The sequence below is a fragment of the Hyperolius riggenbachi genome, chromosome 7 (assembly GCF_040937935.1).
Source record: "Hyperolius riggenbachi isolate aHypRig1 chromosome 7, aHypRig1.pri, whole genome shotgun sequence".
In the NCBI taxonomy this organism is placed as follows: Eukaryota; Metazoa; Chordata; class Amphibia; order Anura; family Hyperoliidae; genus Hyperolius; species Hyperolius riggenbachi.
The window spans coordinates 40,162,993-40,188,343 of NC_090652.1; the positions used below are offsets into that span (position 1 = coordinate 40,162,993).

The 25,351-nt window shown below is 45.3% G+C and overlaps 2 protein-coding genes across 3 annotated transcripts in view; both read left to right on the forward strand.

The window, feature by feature from the left end:
* Window positions 1-25,351, forward strand: part of LOC137524267 (nuclear factor 7, ovary-like) — a 63,942-nt gene that overhangs the window by 35,462 nt on the left and 3,129 nt on the right. The window contains exons 10-11 of the mRNA XM_068243939.1: window positions 1,129-1,185; window positions 3,595-3,639. Coding sequence (XP_068100040.1) covers window positions 1,129-1,185; window positions 3,595-3,639 — 102 coding nt within the window. The remainder of the gene's footprint in view (window positions 1-1,128; window positions 1,186-3,594; window positions 3,640-25,351) is intronic.
* On the forward strand, window positions 9,508-14,619 carry LOC137525487 (zinc finger protein 853-like). Of its 2 annotated transcripts, none has more exons than XM_068246606.1 (3): window positions 9,508-9,718; window positions 12,260-12,422; window positions 12,507-14,619. In XM_068246606.1, exons 1-3 carry the CDS (start codon window positions 9,532-9,534, stop codon window positions 13,264-13,266), a joined length of 1,110 nt encoding a protein of 369 aa, XP_068102707.1. In that variant the 5' UTR covers window positions 9,508-9,531; the 3' UTR covers window positions 13,267-14,619. The 2 variants fall into 2 exon arrangements, with proteins under 2 accessions (XP_068102707.1, XP_068102708.1); XM_068246607.1 differs by having other exon boundaries at window positions 12,510-14,619.

A 25,351-nucleotide genomic window follows, 5' to 3' on the forward strand; every position in this document is an offset into this window, starting at 1 on the left:
ATCAATTTTATTGGAATTCCTCGTGAAAGACCAATACAAAGTGGTGTACATGTGAGAAGTGGAACGAAAATCATACATCATTCCAAACTTCAAGGGGCTAAATACTTTTGCAAGGTGGTCAGGGCAGGAGTTCTGTGTGTCGGGAGAGAATATGGAAACGAGAAGCTACAGGCATTCCTCCTGCTTCGGCTTCTCCTTTTGGTACACATACTGCAGCATGTGCTCGGCCAGGCATATCTCCCAGTAATAACGGGGCTCGGGGAGGAGGGCGACGGGTGTGAGGGAGGAGGGGTCAGGGAGCACAGGGCAGCGAGGAGCGAGCTATGCTGCATGGTGACCACATGGAGGGCAGCTGATTTTAGTATGGGGAGTAGGGACAGGGGTGGGATGAATTGGATGCATCATGCTGTGACTTCGGGACAGGAGCAGCTATAGGAGAAAGCTACAACACTGTGCAGCGAGGAAAGCTGTGCAGAACAGAGCAGCTGATCTGTGGTGAATCGGCTGCTAAGGAAACACAGTGCACACTTTTTAAGCCTGTCTAACTGATGAGCTGTCCTGCTAGACGGGATAATACACAAGTACCTTTTACTCTTTAGAGGTCGCCATTTTTTTGTCTGGTTCCTTCCTTTAGCCCCTCCCTCCTGAATATGCTTATTAGCTGTGGGAGTGTACATTGTCTGGCCAGCTCCTTACTCCAGCCCCTCCCTCCTGAATATGCTTGTTAGCTGTGGGAGTGTACACTGTCTGGCCAGACCCTCCCTCCTGAATATGCTTATTAGCGGTGGGAGTGTACATTGTCTGGCCAGCATCTTACTCCAGCCCCTCCCTCCTGAATATGCTTGTTAGCTGTGGGAGTGTACACTGTCTGGCCAGACCCTCCCTCCTGAATATGCTTATTAGCGGTGGGAGTGTACATTGTCTGGCCAGCTCCTTACTCCAGCCCCTCCCTCCTGAATATGCTTATTAGGTTTTGGAGTGTACACTGTCTGGCCAGACCCTCCCTCCTGAATATGCTTATTAGGTTTTGGAGTGTACACCTACACAAGTGTTAATCTCTGTGTGGCCCCTTGTGCACCTCTCCTGCTAGGTATGAATTGATAGAATAGGTGCTGTTTTATTTTCTAGATACACAAGATTTTGAACCCCTGGAAGTGGCGCCACCTGTCAAAAGCGCCAGTACAAGTAAGTAGCTGTTAGGTGGCCTTAAATGTACCCCTCCTACTGGCAGATCTTTGTATGGGAGGGGAGTTGGTCTCCTTCATTCTCAGCTTGCATACACTTATAAGATCATTGCCTGCACCACACTGGGGAACAGTTGTCACTGCCAGACTCTTGTAGTACACCAGAATTGCCATCTGCAGCAGTGTGAGGGCAGGGAGCGATTGTGTGGAGGGGGAGATATTAGCTTGCTTTATCCCAGTAGAAAAGAAAGTGTGACGTTGAACACCACAGCACTGAAAAGCAGTAAATGGACCCTAAAGTCATAATTTCAGCAAGAAAGTTTGCATCTTTAAAGGACAGCTAAAGTTAGAGGGAGATGGAGGCTGCCATATTTAATTCCTTTTAAGCAATACCAGTTTCCTGGCTATATTGCTCTAATACTTTCAGCCATAGACCCTAAAGAAGCATGCAGCAGATTAGGTGTTGCTGACATTAATGTCAGATCTGACAAGATTAGCTGCATGCTTGTTTTTGGTGTTATTTAGACTCCACTGCAGCCAAATAGACCAGCAGGGCTGCCAGGCAACTGGTATAGTTTAAAAGGAAGTAAATAAGGCAGCCTCCATATTCTTCTCACTTCAGTTGTCCTTTAACCTCCTTGAGGACTGCAGGGCTAAACCCCCCTAGTGACAAGGCCATTTTTAGTAAAATTGTCCACTGCAGCTTTAAGGCCAAGCTGCAGGGCCGCACAACACAGCACACAAGTGATTTCCCCCCCCCCCTTTTCTCCCCACCAACAGAGCTCTCTGTTGGTGGGGTCTGATCGCTCCCCCTATGTTTATTTTTTGTATAATAAATATTATTGTTCGAGTTTTAAAAAAATAAAAAAACTGTTTCTTTAAACACCTTCCCTCCCTCTCCACAGCCAGCCAATTACGGCGATCGGTTGTCTTAGGCTTCTGCCTATAAGAGCCGATCGCTCTCTTGTTCCCCAGGGGGACAGCCGTGTCACACGGCTGTCCCCAGTGCAGCGCTGCTGCTGATCGCAGCGCTGCACAGAGTAAATAGACGGCGATCACGCCGTCTAACAGTCTCCCGAGCGGCAATAGCCACTCGGAGACTTAAGGCGGGGCGGAGCTCCGCCCCCCAAGCAGGAGATGCGCGCGCAGCGTGCGCACGATCTGCAAAACCGAGCCCCAGGACTTTAAGCCAATCGGCGTTGGGCGGTCCTGGGGCTTCCGCCGCGGCCACGCCCATCAGCGTGACGCGGTCGGCAAGAGGTTAAATATTGCATTGCCCTTCCACAGGACCCAACATAACATACCTGTGCCTGCAATTTAAATTAAACACATTGGCTATCATTCATAAAGCATTCCCGCATGCGGTAATGCTGAAAACAGCTGACTTTACCGAGCACTTAGCAAAATCTCCATTCATAAAAGCTGTTTCCGCATGAAAAGCTGACATTCCCGAGCAGAGCGATAAATTACCGCCTTGTGCGGTGATTAGCTTAACAAATGTCACTAAATGTCAATTCATAAAGAGTAGAGCAAGTGGTATGAGGACGGGGAATATCGCTCCCTTGGATGTGGCGATAAGCATGCTAAGTTAATGGAGACAGACCTCCCAGGCAGCAGCAGTGAGAGCAGAACACGGAGAAAATGTATCAACTCAGGCAGCTTCTAGTGTTACCGCAAGCCTACCGCACTGCTATCGCAACTGTACACATATTTATGAATGAGCACACAGAAGTCTAAAATACCGAATGCAGTATTTTCCCGCCCGGAATTTCTTTACCGAACACACTTTTATGAATGATAGCCATAGTCCTAGCCAAGTGTTTGATCCCCCTGCTGATTTTGCTCCTTTGCCCTCTGACCAAGACATGACCAGTCTATAATTGTAATGATAGGTTTATTGTAAGAGAGGTAGAATTATTGTTAAGGAACCCTCAAAAACCCATTGCCACAAAGTCAGAGCTAGATGTGCATTGTAATGGGCGAAATAAGTATTTATCTTCTATCAAAAGATGGCTTAGTATTTGGTGGCATAACCTTTGGTGGCAATCACAGAACTCAGATGTTTCTTGAAGTTGGCAACCAGGCTTGCACACATCTCAGGAGGCATTTTACAGATATTCTCCATCAGTATGATTTCGAGGCTGATGTTTGGCAACTCCAACCTTCAGCTCTCTCCACAGATTTTCTATTGGATTAAGGTCTGGAGACCAGCTAGGCCACTCCAGGACCTTCATGTGCCGCTTCTTGACCCTCTCCTTTGTTGCCTTGTCTGTGTGTTTGTAGTGTATCGTCTCTGCTGGATGGCAGAAAGCATGGGGGGGGGGGGTTTCTGTATGTTTCTTGTGAACGATGCTGTCCACTGTACACCTGCTCTGCAAGTTGACTGATCAGCTGCCATTTTGTGTTTCAGACAAAGCCGTCAGTAAACCTGCACCCACCAGTGCACCGCCCCAAGGTAAGACCTCGCTGCCTGTGTAACTCCAGTGGTAGGCAAGCACAGAATAGCAGCACCAGAAATAAGCTGGCATGTTGTGCACTTTAAAGAGGAACTTTAACCTAGGATTAAACTTCATCCCAGTCAGGAGCCCTTTCCCATGAGAAATCTTTACCTTTTCTAAAATAGATCATCGGCGGGTCTGTGTGGGTGATATAATGGAGAAACTCCTCCCACAGTGTGATGTCATGAACCATGGTCCTGACAGTTTTCTGCCTGTGAACCTTTTTGCATTGTGGGAAATAACAGCTATTTCCAACTGCCAAGCAAGCAGTACAAGGCTGGAGCAATGTGCGCATATACTATATCTGTATACAGTGCATACGGAAAGCATTCACTTTTTCCACATTTTGTTACAGCCGTATCGCATTCAAAAATGGATTACATTCATTTTTTCACCCCAGAATTCTGCAACACAACACCCCATAATGACAACGTAAAAAAAAGTTTACTTGAGGTTTTGGCAAATCTATAAAAAAAACAAAAAACTGAGAAAATACCATTTACATAAGTAGTCACAGCCTTCACTCAATACTTTGTTGATGCACCTTTGGTAGCAATTACAGCCTCAAGTCTTTTTGAATAGGATGCCACAAGCTTGGCTCACCTATCCTTGGCCAGTTTCGCCCATTCCTCTTTGCAGCACCGCTCAAGTTCCATCAGGTTGGATAGGAAGTGTTGGTGCACAGCCATTTTAAGATCTCTCCAGAGATGTTCAATTGGATTCAAGTCTGGGCCAATTCACAGAATTGTCCTGAAGCCACTCCTTTGTTATCTTGACTGTGTGCTTAGGGTTGCTTACCTTGCTGAAAAATTAACCGTCGCCCCAGTTTTCATCCAGGATGTCTCTGTACATTACTGCAGTCATCTGTCCCTTTATCCTGACTAGTCTCCCAGTTCCTTCCTGCCGCAGAAACCACCATGCTTCACTGTAGGGCGATGTTGGCCTGGTGATAAGTGGTGCCTGGTCTCCTCCAAACATGATGCCTGGCGTTCATTACAAAGAGTTCAATCTTTGTCTGGTCAGACCAGAGAATTTTGTTTCTCGTGGTCTGAGAGTCCTTCAGGTGCCTTTTCGCAAGCTCCAGGCAGGCTGCCATGTGCCTTTTTTAAGTAGTGGCTTCTGTCTGGCCACTCTACCATACAGGCCTGATTGGTGGATTGCTGCAGAGATGGTTGTCCTGCTGGAAGGTTCTCCTCTCTCCACAGAGGACCTCTGGAGCACTGAGAGTGACCATTGGGTTCTTGGTCACCTCCCTAACTAACGCCCTTCTCCCCTGAACGCCGGCCGGTAAGGCCTCCCTTATATTTCAAGCGTGCTTGAAATATAAGACCTACGGTACTCCAAAATTAAGACCTAGCTGGGGGGATGCTTTGTGTATGGGGAGGTGTGTGGTCTCTTACCGCACCTCCCTTGTGGCTGCGCCCCCCTCTGTTCCAAGTAATTCCTCCGGTGGTGGCGGCGGCATTGTAATCAATCTGTGAGGGCGCCCTTTGACCCTCACGCAGTACGCTAGGCCGGCTCTGCGCTGGCGCTCTCTTCCTGTCATCATGTGCGCCCGGCTGATTAGTCCCAGGCGCCCTCACAGATTTATTACATTGCCGCCGCCACCGGAGGAATTACTAGGAACAGAGGGGGACGCAGCCACAAGGGAGGTGCGGTAAGAGCCTCCCCATACACATAGCGTCTAGCCCCTCCCACCCCCGAAAATAAGCCCTAGCACTAATTTCCTCCCCAAAAAGAATATAAGACAGTGTCTTATATTCGGGGAAAGACGGTAGTAAAAACATTTTTTAAAAGGCAGTGTAAGCTTATACCTGCTCAGTGCTCTCATATCCTGATGTGTATTTAACGACAAACACTTATTTTGGGTACAAATTTGCATACTATCGATTATAACGTAATGAATTGGACCACGGGGTTCAGTTCTTTTATTATCAGGAAATATATGCCGTACTGATAACGATGATCAATATTTGTAAGATAGGAAAACACTTAGGGCAGAAAGAGAGCAATAATCTGCCACTTGAGTTTGTAAGTCTCCAGTGAAGGAAGATGCACCTTACTTACAGTCCTGGCCAAAAGTTTTGAGACTGTCAAAAATATTGGAAATTAGAAAAGTTGGTACTTAAGTTTTTATAATAGCAATTTGCATATACTCCAGAATGTTATGAAGAGTGTTCAGATGAATTGCCTAGTCCCTTTTTGCCATGACAATTAACTGAAGAAAGGTAAAAAACCCTTTCCACTGCATTTCATTGCTGTCATTAACCTCCTTGGCGTTACAATTATTCCCAGATTAAGGGTCTAAAAGCCGTGCAATTTTTTCACAAACTTTTAGACCCCCAAAACAAGCAAAAAAAACATACCACAGAGAGATCTGCAGCAGCTTCTGCATATAACTCACTCAGACACGGGATTACTGCTCTGAGCTGCGGATTTCCGTTCCGAAACTGACTCAGGATTACTGCTAAGGAGGTTAAAGGACCTTCTGAGATCATTTCAGTAATCGTCTTGTTAACTCAGGTGAGAAAGTTGACGAGCCCAAGGCTGGAGATCATTATGCCAGGCTGATTGTGTTAGAATGACAGATTTGACATGTTAAAAGGAGGGTGATGCTTGAAATCATTGATCTTCCATTGTTAACCATGGTGACCAGCAAAGAAACGCATGCAGCCATCATTGCGTTGCATAAAAATGGCTTCACAGTCAAGTGACAGGCAGCCTATTGGGCCAATCAAAATGCAGGGATCTCGTCCTACAAAGTCACTGGACCTGGCAGGGTCCAGATGGGGACAATTGGAGCAGCCATTTGTTTTGGGGAAGCGTGAGTAAGTTGGTAGTAATTTTCTTTGCGCTGCCACACTCAGCTGCGCTGCTTGAGCAGTGTAGCTTAGTGAATCAACCCCTACTGATTTGTATGAGAGCCAGATGCAGCCATCAAAAGAGCCACATCTGGCTCCCTAGCCTTAGGTTCCCTACCCCTATTTTAAACAACGTAAATTGCTTGGCTGTCCCTTTGATCCTGTCTCTCCAATACATTTAGCCATAGACCCTAAAGAAGCATGCAGATCAGGTGCTCTGACTGAAGTCTCACTGGTTAAGCTGGACGAGGCAGGGCTTCTTGGCGCCCAGCGCCTGAGTTCAGCGGGGCTATTGCAGCAATGCTGTAATCCGCTGCCTGTGTATGGGTAATTCAGGGATCAAGTGATTGTCGGACCCCAGATTACTTCTACCTCCGAGTTGCTACGATTCGGAGGGGTAATAGTAATTAACACCACCAGGGACTTTGCTGGCTGCAATGTGAGGAGTGAGCTGTCATTCCGAACTGGTATTGTTTGAAAGGAACCCTTTCAGTTTAGGTTCCCTTTAAAGGACACCCGAGGCAAAAATAAACTAATGAAATAAACAATTGTATCTATCTTCCTCCTTCTAAAAATGAATTTTTCAGATATTCCACAGTTTAATTTTATGTTTAAATCTACTTTTTAAAAGTATGGCAGTACTAAAATCTATGAACTATTGACCTTTTTTTTATCTCTTTCCTGCTCTCAGAAGCCATTTTCTGCTAGGAAAGTGTTTTATAGTTGGAATTTCTTATCACTGAGGGTCACACTGTAGTCACTTCCTGTCTGAGTCAGGACTGAGTCAGCCACTTACATACCTGATATTTAACTCTTTCAGGCAGACAAAGAAAAAAATGAACACAGCATAGTTATTTGTGTGCTAGGTACTGTACATATCCATGTCTATCTCATGTCACGTGTCACCAGGGGCGTAGCAATAGGGGTTGCAGAGGTAGCGACCGCATCGGGCCCTTGGGCCAGAGGGGCCCCGAAGGGCCCTCCCCCAACTACAGTATTAGCTCTCTATTGGTCCTGTGCCCATAATAATGACTTCTATAGATACTTTGAATACTGGTAATCCTTAAGAAACTGTTTCCCATGCTTTTCTTGCACCTCTGACACTGTAGTTGCCATTGGCAGGTTTTGGTGCGCCGTATCAATTGTTATGTATAGAGTGCTTGGGGGGGCCCCATTGTCAAACTTGCACCGGGGCCCACAGCTCCTTAGCTACGCCACTGCGTGTCACCACGGGTATCCTTTAATTTTTAAATACCCCCATGCCTGACATGAACCGTCCACCGCCGCCAATCTGCCGCAATTACGATAATGATAGGGTGCTGCCATTGGCACAATTAAAAATAGTGGCTATACTGTGGAATATAGCGGGTGCCAAATTTCACAATATAGCCACTATTTATAATGGCACCTATGGCGGCGCCAACGTTTCTGCCGATAGTGGACGCCCACATTTCTTGCTTGATTGAAAGTCCATGCACTGCTAGTATTATTTAGTATTTATATAGCGCTGACATCTTCTGCAGCGCTGTAGAATGTATATTGTCACTGACTGTGCTTCAGAGGGGCTCACAATCTAATCCCTACCATAGTCATATGTCTAAGTATTTGTGTAGTGTATGTATCATAGTCTAGGGCCAATTTTAGGGGGAAGCCAATTAACTTATCTGTCTGTTTTTGGGATGTGGGAGGAAACCGGAGTACCTGAGGAAACCCACACAGACACGGGGAGAACATACAAACTCCGTGCAGATAATAATCCTAACATTTGTATAGCGCTTTTCTCCTGCTGGACTTAAAGCGCTCAAGAGCTGCAGCCACTAAGGAGGCGCTTAAAGGGAAGGTCCAAGCAAAATAAAAAAATGAGTTTCACTTACCTGGGGCTTCTACCAGCCCCATGCAGCCATCCTGTGCCCTCGTAGTCACTCACTGCTGCTTCAGTCCCCCGCTGGCAGCTTGCTGACCTCAGAGGTCGGCGGGCCGCATTGCGTACATTTTTACGCATTCCAACTAGTGCAGGAACATTAACACATACATTTTTATGCGTTAGTGGTTCAATGCGTAAATTTTTACGCATTAAACCACTAATGCGTAAAAATGTATGTGTTAATGTTCCTGCACTAGCGGGAATGCGTAAAAATGTACGCAATGCGGCCCGCCGACCTCTGAGGTCGGCATGCTGCCAGCGGGGGACTGGAGCAGCAGTGAGTGACTATGAGGGCACAGGGTGGCTGCATGGGGCTGGTAGAAGCCCCATGTAAGTTAAACTCATTTTTCTATTTTGCTTGGACCTTCCCTTTAAGAGGCCACCCTGCAGTGTTAGGGAGTCTTAGCCAAGGACCTCTTACTGAATAAGTACTGACCCTAGCCAGGATTCAACCCCTGGTCTCCCATGTCAAAGGCAGTACACTAGTAACCAGTACACTATCCAGCCAACTAACCCTAACCTCCCCCTACCTACTCCTAACACTGACACTATCAGACCCCACTAACCAGTATAGAATCGAGACAGTTCAGATAGTGCCCTGGTTGGGATTTGAACTGGGGACCCAACACTGCAAGGCGAGAGTGCTAAACAAACCCTACTCCATTGTGCTGCCCAGTGCTGTTATTTCAAGTACCTGCATTGTGTCTGATTAAATGTCCCTCTGTATTTTGGGCAAGTCACAAATTTATACAATTTTCTGAAATAGAGTTCAACAGGCATGTCAACAGATCCGATGTTCTCCATGAGAACCATTCAGACTCGGGCAGCTTTTAACACATTTGCCGCGATGACGGAACCCAAATTCAAGCCTTGCGCGACTTTTACGGACATTGCATAAACGCCGTATACCGACGGACACTATGCAAATCGATTTTCACAAGTGCTTTTAACGTACTTTCAACGTGATTTGGAGATGACGACTTCCTGTTGGGCGTTATAATCTCTCACTGGCCCACGCCATTTTTACAGACCACAAGCGGAGAAGAAGCAGCCTGGCAAGGAGAATGGAGACTGTGGAGTACTTCACCGTGGAGGACCTGATGATGACAGTGCAGGCACACCCTGCATTATATGATAAAGCCAACCCAGACCACAAGAACCTGGTGGAGACCCGCAGGTTGTGGGAAGGCATCGCCCGCCGATACTGCCAGGGCTACGACTCCCTGCCCAACAAGCAGAAGACCAGAGAAGGTAAATGGCTATGTGCTTATGTATTGGGTGGCTGTGTGGGGGGTTGGTTTTATTAGGTTCTGTTTATACACACACTCACTGGCCACTTTATTAGGTGCTCCTTGCCATTACAGTAGAATCTCGTTCTAGTAAACTCTGATATAGCAAACCTCTGGATATAATTAACTACATTTTCTGATCCCTTGGAGTTTACTATAAAGGAATTCTACTGTACTGGATTGGACGCCCTTTTCTCTTCAAAACCAGCTTAATTCTTTGCGCTATGGATGCAACGAGGTATTGAATCTTCCTCAGAGATTCTTGTTCTTATTGACATGATACCTTGTCACAGCTGCTACAGATTGGCCAGTTGTATGTCCATGATGCGAAACTCCCAATCCACCACATCCCAAAGGTGCTCTATTGGATTGACATCTGACTGTAGAGCCCTGATGTTCCAGAGGGTCCTGGCAAAAAGGACACAGGCAGTCTACAGTGTTCAGAGGTTTCCCTCTTCTTCAGTAACTGTGTTATCTTACCCTCGTAACTCGCCTCAGGTTCTCCTTAACTGATACAAGGCAGGATGAATCCGTCCTGTCATACTGTTTACGCCAAATTCTGTCATCTAAACATCACAGCGGAATTTGAGACTCAAGATCAGGCAATGTTTTTCCTGTCTTGCATTGTCCAAATTTGGGAAGTCTGTGCACACTGTTCTTAGGTGACAGGTATGGCATCCCATGTGGTCTTCTGCTGCTGTAGTCCAGTGTTTCTCAACATTTTATTGGTATGTACCCCTTTTGAAAGCCTGTGCTGACCAAATACCCCCTGATATGGTAAAGCCTATCTCAAGTACCCCTTAATACAGATACACTTAATTGTAGTACTTGATAATGGTTTCTAAACTGTTTCCAAGCATTTGCAATCACTTTAAATTAGCTGAAATTCTAGTTTTTCTGTTTATATAGGAGTTATTATTTTCTGAAACCATAGATTTATTAAACATAATTAAATACATCAAGCCCAAGTACCCCCTGGACCCATCAGAAGTACCCCCTGGGGTACACGTACCACATGTTGAGAACCTAGGCTGTAGTCCATCTGTTTCAAGGTTCTACGTGTTGTGTGTTCAGAGATGGTATTCTGCAAATCTTGATTGTAACGAGTAATTATTTGAGCTACTGTTGCTTTTCAATCTTCATGAACCAGTCTGCTCATTCACTTCTGACATAAAAAAGGCATTTTTATCCACACAACTGCTGCTCACTGGATATTTACTTTTCCCTGTAAATCCTAGAGGTTGTTGTGAGTGATTTCAGCCAGTAAATCCCAGTAGACCAGCCCTTCTGGCACCAACAACCATAGCATGTTTAAAGTCGCTTAAACCCCCTTTCTTTCTCGCTCTGATGCTCTGTGTAAATTTTAGCAACTTGTCTGCACCACATCTAGATGCCTAAATGCATTTAGAGTTCTTTGTGTTAAAGCAAACCTGAAGTGACATAAAAAAAAGACTTAGATAATTACCTAAGAAAAGTGAAGGCTCTGTATCTTGTACAGCCTTCTGGGTCCTTTCTCTGCCACCTTGGTCCACCCTGTCCCCTTTTCAATATTCACACCTCCTAGGCAACTCCTCAAGCTTCAGAAGCTCTCCCATACATCCATACTTCGCATGTGTGAGCCCAGACTCGCACGTGCACAATATGGATCCACTCGTCTTCCGAAGTACTTGGGAACGTGAGTACTTCTGAAGCCTGCATGAGGAGTCCTGAAGAGGTGTTCGATCTGCTAGTCACATAACTTCAATGTAAGGACAGCAGTGGAACAAGGAAATGGAGGGAGGACCGGGAAGGCTCTATACAGTGTTCCCCAACCCTGTCCTCAAGGCCCACCAACAGTGCATGTTTTGTGGAAATCCACAGAGGTAGTTAATCAGCTCTGCTGAGACACTAATTGCCCCACCTGTGAATGTTTGTGGTTTCCAGCAAAACATGTAATGTTGATGGGCCTTGGGGACAGGGTTGGGGAGCTCTGCTCTATGGGATTCAGAGTCTATCCTCTCCATAGGTGAGTATCTAAGCGTTTTGGTATTTTTACTTCGGGTTCACTTTAACAGGCAGTTGAATAATAAATTGGCCAGTGATTGTGTGTAAATTGGCTGTATACAAGCGTGGCTATGTGCAAGTACTGACCATGCCAGCGCAGTGGCACAAAGCCGCTTGTGTACAGAGGAAAAATATTAAGCGAAAGATATTTTTGTAAATTATTATTATTTTAATGTATAGAAGCTGCCACTCTTCATCGGTTTCGGCAGCCGGACATGCTTTTACTGCCCATGGCCTTGACCCTGTTAGGCCATTATTCTTCTGCCATTATTAATGGGCAGTATCTTCCCATCTGCTTTGGTCTGGAATGGGCACGTCCCGTGCTTTCGGATTTCTCCAGGTGGCCTTGCATGTCCGGCTGACGATCGTGGAGACCGTGTTCCTACCAATTCTGATGCTTAAGTGTAGGGTTCGAAACCAGGAACCTAAAAAATAAAAAAAAATGTATTTCTCGTTTCAGTTGACAAATACAAGACCAAATGGAGAAGTGTGAGGGACAATTACATTAAGGACCTAAAAGCAGAGATTAAGGAGAAGAGAAGTGGGCGAGGTGCATCCAGAAGAACGCCCTACCGCTATTCCAATTTACTTGGATTCCTGCGACCCATCCTCCAGCCCAGACTGTAAGTTCCCAAGTCCTTTGACACGTAAACATGGTTCCTATTAATCGCACGTAAAAACTAACATGTAACTTTTTTTGTTCAAAGAAGCGCTGAAGATAGTTTACAAGAAGAGGAAGAAGGAAGTGTGGAACCTCGTGAACCATCCCCCAGACGCCCAATCAAGTCTGAAAGCATAGAGGAAGTTTCAGTAGGCACACCCTCAACATCTTACCTAGAGGATCCACCTAGCCCACGTGCCAGCAGCCCATTGCCTCCGGAGAGCACCGAATCCTGCCAAGCGTTCACCCAGAGAAGCAGGAGACTAGCAGCTCCATTGGCCAATAAAGAAGCGGAACCACCAACGGAAGGGGCAATGACCGGGATATATGGATTGATAAAAAGCCAGGAGCAATTGGTCAGCCGACATATACAAGAGGAGAGCCAAACGGCACTAATCGAGAAGTATCAAAAGCATATTGAAAGTTTGCAAAACCAGCTGGACACTATTCACAACCACTACTGGCAGCAGTTACAACAGCAACACAACCAAATGAAAGAGCAACTACAGGAGCAAAGACTGCAAAGTAAAGAGCAGAATAAGCACCTAAAAGATCAAATAGAGCAACAACAGCTCATCCTACAACGTTATGAAACCCAGTTACAGCAATTGCAGAGCAGCCCCTCCTACTTTACCGTCATGGCTTTGCTACCTTTCCTGGACCAAGTACCACAACACCGACTGCTCGAATGCCAATTCAGTCTCCTGGAGGTTGTAAGGGGACTCATAACACCTGCAGAAGAACCTCCTGCTATACAGCCAGAACAGCAGACTTTTCAAGGCTGGCACCAGCAATACCATGGCTAAACGGGTATTATTTTTTTTTCCACCACTGACTGTTGAGGACATAGGTCAAATGCTGAACTGAAGTCCATTCGGCCACGTAGACGCAGCTATCTCACTCTCTCTAGTGCCCCTTCGACACACTTCTTTATTCCTGATGACCCCAAAATATAAATGTTCTCCTCTTGTGTGCCTTTCCGAGGACAGTGCTTTACAAACCTGTCCTCCTACAGCCTGTGCTCAAATACTACCACTCCCATACTGATGGAAATGGTGGTGTTTGGTCAGTCTGTCAATGCTGTTAGTCTTGAAGGACATGCTTATAAGGCACTTTCTTTGCCTGTATTCTTTAAAAAAAAGTTTAATATATGTGCTTCTGGTGCTGGTGTTTGTGAGTTGCTCACTAGGGACAATACCCAGCCTCCAGGATCCGCAACATTGCATTCCTGGACTCTACTCAACTGTACCCACCCTATCTGGCAAGGCATGCATTGTTGCCGATTCTGGAGGCCAAGTCTGGAAGGCACTGTCCAAGGATGATCTCTGGTACAAATTGTACATTTTGTGAGTTTGCTGTTGCTTCTTGATTTTCCCTAGGACAGGTGCTGAGTTGCTCACCTATGACATTGCCTTCCGATCCTGTCCTTCAGGTTCTGAAACATTGCATGCCTTGGCCCTAGTTAATTATTCGACTGCCACTAAGTTTCACCCTATGTATTGTTGCCAGTCCAGATGGCTAGGTTTGGATGGCATTGTCCAAGCGTTTTGGTGAAATTGGACCAGCTTGTCAGAAGTATGTGAATATGGTCCTGGTTTACATTGGTCTCTCTCTTTGTGCTGCCAGTGTCCATTGTGAGTCCCAACATTTTAGTTTCAAAAACTATTTTGTTGAAAATATCAACAGCAAAGGAATCTTTAACGGCAAAACTGTTCAATCTTACAAAGATCATATAGTAGAAAGAACGGTGTGACAATACAACATTGCGTCTATAAATTCAAAGCAATCAAAGTAGTTTCATGAACCATGCTTGGGCAAACATATCCAACATTAAGTAATATCATAGTAAAATATGTTGCAAACATTGTACAAGCTTGTATATGGGGGGTGGAAGTGATGTCAGAGGGCCATGTGCAGTATCAAATCGCAACCTGGCGACACTTGAGAGGTCACATAGATTCTCGATCAGAAAGTTGCATTAATTTTCTTGCACATGATGACATCATTCGTTCTATCAGTAACTACCTTGAATACTAAGCTTAGCTTATTCCATTAGGCTGTGATGTGTGTTTTTGCAAAAGTCACAATATATTGCATTAATTCATGCTTTCCTTGTTGAATTGTATCGAATTTTATCTGCAGGACTAATATTTTTGGCTCCATGTTTATCTTGATATTTATTTTTTCTATTAACCTGGAGGCTTTACGCCATAGAGTTGTAGCTACAGGGGCAAGTCCACCAGGTTCCCAACATTTCACTGGTGGGTACTTGACTATACAAGTATGAAAAACCAGGGCTGAGGAGTCGGAGCAATTTTGGGTACCTGGAGTCGGTGGTTTCAATAAACTGAGGAGTCGGGTGATTTTTGATCCAAATCCATAGGCTTTGAAAATATTAGACTAAGGAGTTAGAGCAATTTTGGTTACTTGGAGTTGGAATCGTGGTTTCAATAAACTGAGGAGTTGGAGTCTGATGATTTCTGTACCAAGTCCACAGCCCTGTGAAAAGGGATGCAAGTTCCCAGCAATGAAATAAAATAACAGTAGGGACAATGTTAGATAGCGGTAACACAGAGAGGGACGCAAACTAGGCCCACATCTACATAAAGACGACAAGTTGGTCTGAAGCGAGAGGTATATGGAGTCTGCCACATGTATTTACTTTTAAACAATACTAGTTGCCTGACTTTCCTGCTAATCATAGTAGTGTCTCAATTACACACCTGAAACTGGCATGTGGCTAATCTTGTCAGATTTTTGTCAGAAATACTTGATTTATGGCTCAAAGTATTAGAGGCAGAGAATCAGCAGGGCAGCCAGGAAACTGGTATGGTTTAAAGGTAACTAAATATGGCAGTCGCTATATTCCTCTTAAGTTACTTCCCCTATAACTTTCTTTTTTTATTCTTCTTTTTTTTTTTTCTAAAGTTTATATTTTGTGGACTTTGTATGTGTGTATTCTTCCAAGTTGGAAGAGTAGCTAAAAGGCGAATTTCTAAATTTTAATTACTAAGCTTTTGACACTATTGTAAAGGATTTTGCTGATGACCATTATGGTTTTTGTCTCTTTCATGTTGAAAGACTGTTCAAAGGATGTTTTCGATAAAGTTAATCACTACTATATTGTCTATTTCCTGTTTGTCAAAAAGGCATTTTGGTGACTTATCGCTGTTTTGTCTCTTTAACTTTAGAACACTAGGCAACAGGCATTTGCACATTATTACTCACTATGGCTTTACTTCCATGTTGGAAGTTATTGCCTAAAAAAAAAAAGTTTATGTAAAATATTTTTTTTTTTTGCAAACTTTTTGTGGTTCTTTGTCTCATATTTATATGTTATAGATGATTTGTGATTTACCAGGTCAGATGAAGACAAGAAAGACCAGCTTTTTTTTTCTGCAGGTCAGGCTGAAAGATATGATTTAGTTGACGATTTGCATATTTTTAATTTTTTACGGTCCATGTATTTACATGGTGTATACTTGCACACTCCAACTGAAAATGCCCGGTACAGAAATACTATAACATAACCTTTTATTGTGAAACATACGTGAGGATCAGCTACAACAAACGGGGGTCCCTTCACCCCCAAATCCCCTCGGTGCAGCGGGGGAGCGCTTCCGCATTGGGGCAGGGCTAACCGCCGCAGCCCTGCCTCCCGCGCGTCTATCAGACGCGTACCTCGCCTCTCCACCGCCCCTCTCAGTCTTCCTTTACTGCAGCCGTTCGCTGCAGCCGTTAGCCCTGCCTCCAGGAAGAGCAAAATTTACGACCAAGCTGGTCGTTGATTTTGCAGGGGGGGGGGGGGGGGGGGTGAAGGGACCCCCGTTTATCCGTGGGATAGCGGCGTTTTAGCAGGGGCACATGTGCCCCTGGTAACTATGAGCTCTGAAGCGAGATTTATTCTCGCTTCAGAGTCTCTTTAAAAGGACTCCGAGCACCTCTCGTGGGCATGCCTTTAAGCCAGACGACTTCCAACAAAGTCGTGCTATGACCCCTCTGGAGGAGCCTCTTGCAATGGCCATGCATGTCACTTCCTCTTCCTGATTCATTCAGTGATGCACTTCTCTAACAGAGAAGGCAGGGGTGACCCGAAAGTTATAACATAGCCAAGATGGCAGCCGCGATTTTTAAATTGAAGTCGAACGAAAATTATTTGGTGTAGAACTGTGATTCAGGCATCAAATGAAAGAGGAGAGCACAAGTTACAGAAAGGCATGCATCTGTAAGTACGTTGCAGTACTGGTCAGAGTCTCTAGGCATACCCATGAGAGGTGCTCAGAGTCCCCTTAAAGGGAACCCAAGGTGAGAGGGATATGGAAGCTGCCATATTTATTTCCTTGTAAAAAATGCCAGTTGCCTGGCAGCTCTGTTGATCTTTAGCATTCCTTAGTGTCTAATGCTGGGAATACACAATGAGATTTTTCAGCAGATTTACTGTCTGATTTTCCGACCATTTTTCCGATGGTTTTCCATTCACTTTTATGTGAAATTGATCAGAAAAACGATTGAAAATCTGATCGGACATGTTGGAAATTATCTATCGAACCATCTATCTACCACAGAATCTCATGGTGTATTCCCAGCATAAGTCAAAACCCTGGAATAAACATATGCCTAATCCAGAAGTCAGTCAGTCAACTTGAGACAGAGCACCTGACCTGCAAGCTTTTTTAGGATCTATGGCTAAATGTATTAGAGACACGGGATCACGAAGACAGCCAGGCAACTGGTATTGTTTAAAGGGAAAGTTCAGGGAGGGGTTGAAAAAAATAAAAATACATATCCACTTACCTGGTGCCCTCGCCGCCGCTCCGCATGCTCCCGCTGGTCTCCGGTGGCCGACCCAACCTGGCCAGGCCGGCTGCCAGGTCGGGCTCTTCTGCGCTCCGACGAGCTCTTCTGCGTCCCACGGGGGCGCGCTGACGTCATCGGACGTCCTCCGGGCTGTACTACGCAGTACAGCCCGCAGGACTTCCGATGACGTCAGCGTGCTCCCGTGAAGCGCAGATTGGAGCGCAGAAGAGCCGGGCCTGGCCAGGTCGAGCCGGCCACCGAAGACGACCGGGAGCCTCTGGAGTGGCGACGAGGACACCTCCTACCTGCCACGGGCTGGTGGAAGCCCCAGGTAAGTGGATATGTATTTTTATTTTTTTCAACCCCTCCCTGAACCTTCCCTTTAAAAGGAAATACATATGGCAGCCTCCGTATCCCTCTCACCTTGGGTTCCCTTTAAAGCGCATAAGCATGTCTCAGACCAGTGATTAGTAACCAGTGATTACCAGTGATTGGTAAATTGTGGTAACAGAGGAAGAATTCTATAAGTCCAGAAATGCCAGGCTAAGCAGGTGGCTTTTCAGGCTGAATTTAAATAACTCCAGGGATGGGACTGTCTTTACTGGATGTGGAAGGGAATTCCAAAGGATAGGAGCAGCATGACAGAAAGCTCTGGCTCCAGAGGTTTTGAGGTGCACTCAGGGGGTGACCAAGTTTATGGAACCTGCTGATCTGAGGTTGTGAGAGGTGTGGTGCAGCTTCAGCAGGTCCTTCATATATCCAGGGCCCAAATTGTGCTGGGATTTGAATGTCAACAGTCCAAACTTGAAAAGTATTCTCCATTTTACTGGTAGCCAGTGCAGCGAGCGAAGAATCGGTGTAATGTGACAGTGGCGAGGCTGGTTTGTTATCAATTTGGCAGCAACGTTCTGTACTAATTGCAGGTGGTACAGGTCCTTGCTTGGGAGGCCTGCCTAGAGGGAACTAGGGTAGAGATTGCAATAGTCCAGCTGTGATGTGATGGAAGGAACTAGTGTTGGAAGATCCTCTGAAAAAATTAGGTGCTTAAAGAGAACCAGAGACAAGCACCCTCATGTATTTTATTACATTTATCAGTGGGAACATGACGGTAAACACCTACCCTGCTTTTAGTTTCATTGTTGTCTGCTTAATTAGTCTATCAGCTGTGATAAGAATCCCGGACTGGCTCAGTCTAGGTTTCACCTGGAATCATTATAGCTGAGTCACTCTTCTGTGGAGTCTTTTCAAGCCCAAGCCTGCCACCTCCGGGCTCAGATTTCCTGCTTTGCATACTGAGAGCTGTGATGACATGGGAGGGGCTGCTCCTGCTGAGAGAGAATCTCTGAAACAGACAAGTGTGGCTGCAATATGATCTGTGTGCACTCTGCATAGATACTGATGGTGACTGCAGTTTCATTCCTATGAAAGGCACTTCCAACAGGCAGCTGTACATCATACCAAAATGAAAGCACACAGATGGAAGGCTGCAGCAGCCTTTCTCATATAGCCTAGATAGCAGCCTAGTCTCATATAGCCTAGACAGCACATCCAGAACAACTCATAACCCGGAAGCAGAAGGGATATGAGCCGGCGGCCATATTTGATTTTTCCTGGCGCAATAATGGATAAAAAAAACACTAAAAAAGGCACACCAGAGCAGTGAAATTATCAGGTAGAGCATTTATTCTTTACAAGCTATCAACTGATATGTTTATTTTGTGTGAAACGGTCATCTCTGGTTCCTTTTAAATTTTGCAATGTTCCTCAGATGAAAATGGGAATTTTTGACTATAACCAAGATTTGGTGTCTGAATCTCCATTGCTCATCGATTAGCACACCAAGGCTGCGCACAAGGTCGGAGCTCAAATGTAATGAATGACGTATAAGGTTTGCGTGAGTGGGTTCCAGCCCTAACAAGCCTATCCATATTCAGCAAGCCTATAGCAACAGTTCATTTATGACAGTGGAAGTGAAGCTTCTATTGTCCATGAACCGTTTGGTGGAAAGCAGCAAGACATTAGAAACAAAACATTCCATAGTTCTCAGAGTGATCAGCATCTGTTCCTTGGGCCACAGGGGTTTACACAATTTGGTGTCAGCCTTGTGAAGGTCATTTGGGACTAGCTCCAGGAGGCAATCAACCCTACAAAAAGTGGGGAGAATAGGAGGAGGCAGTTAGATGTGTAGAGGTTGGCAGTGGGGAGTTGAATAGTAGGATGAAAGGGTAGAGTGACAGTACCTACAGACTCGCAGACATCCAGCAGTATTTGAAAAACTTTGGGTGGTCTTGCAGGCTGCAGTACAGAAGGGCAAACTATCCCTTCTGCTCCCTCTCTTGTAATACAGGGTCCACCCCCCCAGTGCCTTCACATTCCCCTCTGCTTCCTGCTGTAAAACAGAACAGTCACCATGAAGAGGTATTTGCATATTCAGGAGTGATGCATTGTGGGAATCTACAGTTGCTTACTGAAAGCTAAATTATCGCAAATACAGTACCTTCTGTTTTAAAGAGGAACTCCAGGAAAAATGATGTAGTAAAAAAAAAAAAAGTGTTTAATTTTTACAATGATTATGTATAAATGATTGTCGGTGTTTGCCCATTGTAAAATCTTTCCGCTCCCTGATTTACATTCTGACATTTATCACATGGTGATATTTTTACTGCTGGCAGGTGATGTCTGTGGAAGGAGATGCTGCTTGATTTTTTTTTGGGCAGTTGGAAACTGTTATATCCCAAATGCAACAAGGCTCCCACAGTGTGATGTCAGAACCATGGTCATGACATCACACTGTGGGAGGGGTTTCACCATAATACCAGCCATACAGACCCCTCTGATGATCTGACAATAGATTTCTCATGGGAAAGGGGGTATCAGCTACTGATTGGAATAGAGTTAAATTCTTAGTTATAGTTTCTCTTTAAAAAGGCACAATTACTGTACATTTGGCTTTGCTTTTTGAGGCCTCTTGCACACTACATGCGATTCTGATTAGCGATTTTGACGCGATTTTACATGCAATTCCGATTTTGCAATTTTTTTTTTTATTATTTTTTTTTTTTACTGGTACTGCATGGTGCATTTTTTTTCCTGTGTTTTTCTTTTTGTTTTGATAGCATCCAGAGAAAATCGGAATCGCAAATCAGATTTGCAGGGGGCTCATGGAGGGTTTTTTTAGCCCCTTACACCTTCCAGGTAGTTTTGGGGCACCTGGAGCTGTCTGGGTATTATGTATTACTGGTCCAGGCCCTATCCCATAGAGCCATATCAATCTATACCAATCTATACCATGCACTGATGAGGACCAGGAAGTCTGAAACAGGCTGTATGCACGTTGGGTTGATGTGGCTCTGTAAAATGTATAAGCTATACGCCAGCAGTTCTGGATGTGTAGCCTTGCTTTCAAGGGCATAAAGAGATGATATGCATATTCGGAAGTGATGCATTGTGGGAAACCACAGTTGCTCGCTTACGGCTGAGTTATCGCAAATACCTACTATTTAAAAAAAAAAGCAAAATTACATTAAGCCAAACAAGAAAAACTCATTTTAAAAGAATCATAAAATACACGGCATTGAGGGATGGGAGAAGAGAGAAGGAGAAGAGAGCCCTGGCCAAAAGGCCTTACAGTCTATAGGATTAAGGAATAGGACATTAGGTGAAGGGAATCTGTGAATGAGAATGAAATGGTAAAATGGTGGTCAGTTGCCATGGTGTCCTAAGAGAGTGTGTATGCTTGCCTCTCTGAAGCAGCTGATTTATTACTCTGCTCACGCACTGTTGTAGCAGGATTCTCACAGCTACAAAATAACTAATAAACAGATTCTATTCCTCCCAGCTTCACAATATTTAGAGCCTGTTTATTTAGTTACCGTATATACTCGCATATAGGCCGAATTTTTGAGCACGAAAAATGTGCTGAAAGTCACCCCCTCGGCCTATATGCGAGTCACCTGTTAGTGTCTGTGGTGGGATTGATCATGGGGCTCGGCGGTGATTCTGAGCAGGCTTGCTGTGCCTGCAGCGACGGTTTTCTAGTGATCGGGGCCGAAGAGGAGCACACAGAGAACATCTGATGACAGATCCCATGCCCGGGGAGAGCAGATCAGCTGCTGTGATACAGAACGAGCCTGCAGTGCAAGATGCTTCCAGCTGATCGGGGCTGCACGGAGTTCAGCTGATGAGAGGGAGCGATTACATGCCCGGGGGTGTGCGGATTAGCGGCAATCGGTTGCCCGGGGAGATCAAAGCAAGAGCAATGATTGGCCACCCAGAGAGTCACAGCAGGAGCGCTCCTATATGTACATAATCTCGCGGTTCCTGCTGTCTCTCCACCTTGCGACCCCATTGGCTGGGTCTAGCCAATGGGGTTGTATGCGAGATTATGTACATGGAGGAGCGCTCCTGCTGTGACTCTCTGGGTGGCCAATCATTGCTCTTGCTTTGATCTCCCCGGGCATCCGATCGCCACTAATCCGCACACCCCCGGGCATGACATCGCTCCCTCTCATCAGCGGAACTCCGTGCAGCCCCGATCAGCTGGAAGCATCTTGCACTGCAGGCTCGTTCTGTATCACAGCAGCTGATCTGCTCTCCCCGGGCATGGGATCTGTCATCAGATGTTCTCTGTGTGCTCCTCTTCGGCCCAGATCACTAGAAAAACGTCGCTGCAGGCACATCATCAGTATGCACTGTTGAACTCACCAATCCACTGCATTCTGTGAGGAAAGGTATGTACGGTGGTTCGTTTTACTCTGGAAGAGTACACTTTTTCAAAACTGTGATTGTTTAATAATTCAGCTCTTTTTCTTGGGGTAGGGGGTAACTACTAATCACACTGTCCCACAGCAAAATGTGGATGAGTTTTCCATAGAACATGTCCTTCCATGCAGAGCAGGGTGGCTCCCATACTCTCATACTAGTGTGCTTTAGCAGGACTCTGTATGCTAATTAATGAGTGGTATGAATGGACTTGGTACTGGTGGTATGAGTGTAGGCAGGAGGTATTTGCTACACAACTCATTTGTGTTGCTTCTCTCAGCACCACAAAAGTAAACATTTGCGCTAACAAGTGTTGAAGCAAAGAAAAGCGAGGAGGGGGTTGGGAGGGGAAGCCTTAGGAGCTGCTACATTTCCTATCCTCTGCTTATATGCGAGTCAGTCATTTTTTCCTGGTTTCTGGGGTAAATGTTGGGGGGTCGGCTTATATGCGAGTCAGCTTATATGCGAGTATATACGGTACATTTGAAAAGTTTGCAACAACACAGTGTGTGAGCTGAGTAATAAATCCGCTGTGTCAAAGACACGGAAGGCTGCTAGCAGTTAGAAGAAGGCAGATAACAGCCAGCCCCTGTTGCATCCCCCGTCAGGAACAGCTGATGTGTAGAAGAGCAGAATTGGCGTTAGGACGGAGCTATTTTTTCTTAACACGAGCTCTATGGAGAAAATCGTACTGTCCCTATTAACCTCCTTAGCGGTATGCCCGACACTGTGTGTCCCCCAGGAGTCCCCCATGCTTAATTAATTTGATCTATTTGCTACAAAACCTTTAGCTAGCACTAGGCTAGCTAGTACACACGTTCGGCACCCCCCGATTGCCTGCAATCCCCCGATCCAGCCATTTAACACGTTACTCCCCCTGGCTCCAGCGATCGGCGCAGCCTCCCTTCACAGCTACGGTCTCTATGGGGAAGATCGGGTCTGGGCATGACGTCGGTGACGTCATGTTCGATCCTCCCCATGGTGAAGAGCGGAGCTGTCCGGGGAGGCTGCGCCGATCACTGGATCCAGGCTGGGTAATATATAATCGGGGGAGCGGCGGCGATCGGAAGGTGCCGTACATGTGTACTAGCTAACTTAGTGCTAGCTAGATGTTTTGGAGCCAATAAATCAAATTATGCTGGAGACAGAAAGGAGCAAAACCTCCTGGGCGGCGTAACGCTCCGGAGGTTAAACAACTGATGCTGGAGATAATGGAATATTTCAATTTTCGCCATAATGCCCCTTTAACAGCAGCTATACCTGTGGCCTTCCATGTCCTGATTACATTCCTTACAGCTGTTGCTGACAGTTTAACCTACCTGGCGGTAACTCCGACCGGAGATCGGGGTAGGACTAATGAGCTGCGAGCAGTAAGCCTGAGCTCAGGTTGCGGTAGAGAATTGCAGTTTTCTGTTTTGTTTTGGAGTCCTGCGCAGCAGGACTCCAGCCTCTGTCCCCTGCTGTTTGCAGCCTCTTCTGGCCGCTGGGATCCCCACATCCCTGCTCTTGTTCCAGGGACCCGGCGGCCAATCAGTACGGCGGAGGCGGCGTGACGTCAGCGGGGGGCAGGAGTTATTTTTAACGCAAACCTGGACCTGCAGGAAAAAGTGATCCGTGGACATATACTTGTATATACATTTACATGTACAGTATATACATACAGTATATGCATATATATGTATATACATGTACAGTATATGCATATACAGTGGGATGAGAAAGTTTGGGCAACCTTGTTAATCGTCATGATTTTCCTGTATAAATCGTTGGTGGTTACAATAAAATGTAAGTTAAATATATCAGATAGGAGACACACACAGTCATATTTGAGAAGTGAAATGAAGTTTATTGGATTTACAGAAAGTGTGCAATAATTGTTTAAGCAAAATTAGGCAGGTGCATAAATGAAATCAATATTTAGTAGATCCTCCTTTTGCAGAAATTACAGCCTCTAAACGCCTCCTGTAGGTTCCAATGAGTGTCTAGATTCTGGTTGAAGGTATTTTGGACCATTCCTCTTTACAAAACATCTGTAGTTCATTCAGGTTTCATGGCTTCTGAGCATGGACAGCTCCTTTTAACTCACACCACAGATTTTCAATTATATTCAGGTCTGGGGACTGAGGTGGCCATTCCAGAACGTTGTACTTATTCCTCTGCATGAATGCCTTAGTGGGTTTTGAGCAGTGTTTAGGGTCGTTTTCTTGTTCAAAGATCCACCCCCAGTGCAGCTTCAGCTTTGTCACGGATTTCTGGACATCGGTCTCCAGAATCTACTGATACTGAGTTAAATCCATGCGTCCCTCAACTCTGACAATATTCCTAGTCCCTGCACTGCCCCACAGCATGATGTAACCACCACCATATTTTACTGTAGGTAGCAGGTGTTTTTCTTGGAATGCTGTTGTTTTTCCTCCGTGCATAAAGCCCCTTGTTATGCCCAAATAACTCCTTTTTAGTTTCATAAGTCCACAGCACCTTATTCCAAAATGAAGCTGGCTTGTCCAAATGTGCTTTAGCATACCTCAAGCGACTCTGTTTGTGCTGTGGGAGGAGAAAAAGCTTCCTCTAAATCACTCTCGCATACAGCATCTCCTTATGTAAAGTGTGCCCAATGGTTGAACGATGCGCAGTGACACTATCTGCAGCAAGATGATGATATAGGTCTTTGGTGCTGGTCTGTAGGTTGACTCTGACTGTTCTCACCATTCGTCGCTTCTGTCTAACTGAGATTTTTCTTGGTCTGCCACTTCGAGCCTTAACTTGAACTGAGCCTGTGGTCTACCATTTCCTCAATATGTTCCTAACTGTGGAAACAGACAGCTGGAATCTCTGAGACAGCTTTCTGGATCCTTCCCCTAAACCATGATGGTGAACAGTCTTTATCTTCAGGTCACTTGAGAGTTGTTTTGAGACCCCCATGTTGCTACTCTTCAGAGAAAATTAAAAGAGGAGGGAAACTTACAATTGACCCCCTTAAATACTCTCTCATAATTGGATTCACCTGTGTATGTAGGTCAGGGGTCACTGAGCTTACCAAGCCAATTTGAGTTCCAATAATTAGTTCTAAATGTTTTGGAATCAATAAAATGACAACAGTGCCCAAATTTATGCACCTACCTAATTTTATTTTAACAATTATTGCACACTTTCTGTAAATCCAATAAACTTCATTTCACTTCTCAAACATCACTGTGTGTGTCTCTTATATGATATATATAACTGACATTTTTTATCCTAACAACCAACGATATATACAGGAAGATCATTACTATTAACAAGGTTGCCCAAACTTTTGCATCCCACTGTATTTTCACATGATTATACACACCT

Bases quoted from the DNA above. Each gene is read 5' to 3' on its own strand.
- LOC137525487 (XM_068246606.1), top strand. From the start codon at position 9,532: ATGGAGACTGTGGAGTACTTCACCGTGGAGGACCTGATGATGACAGTG. The intron at 9,719-12,259 runs GTAAATGGCTAT...TTCTCGTTTCAG, and splicing joins CAAGCAGAAGACCAGAGAAG to TTGACAAATACAAGACCAAA. The intron at 12,423-12,506 runs GTAAGTTCCCAA...TTTTGTTCAAAG, and splicing joins CCCATCCTCCAGCCCAGACT to AAGCGCTGAAGATAGTTTAC.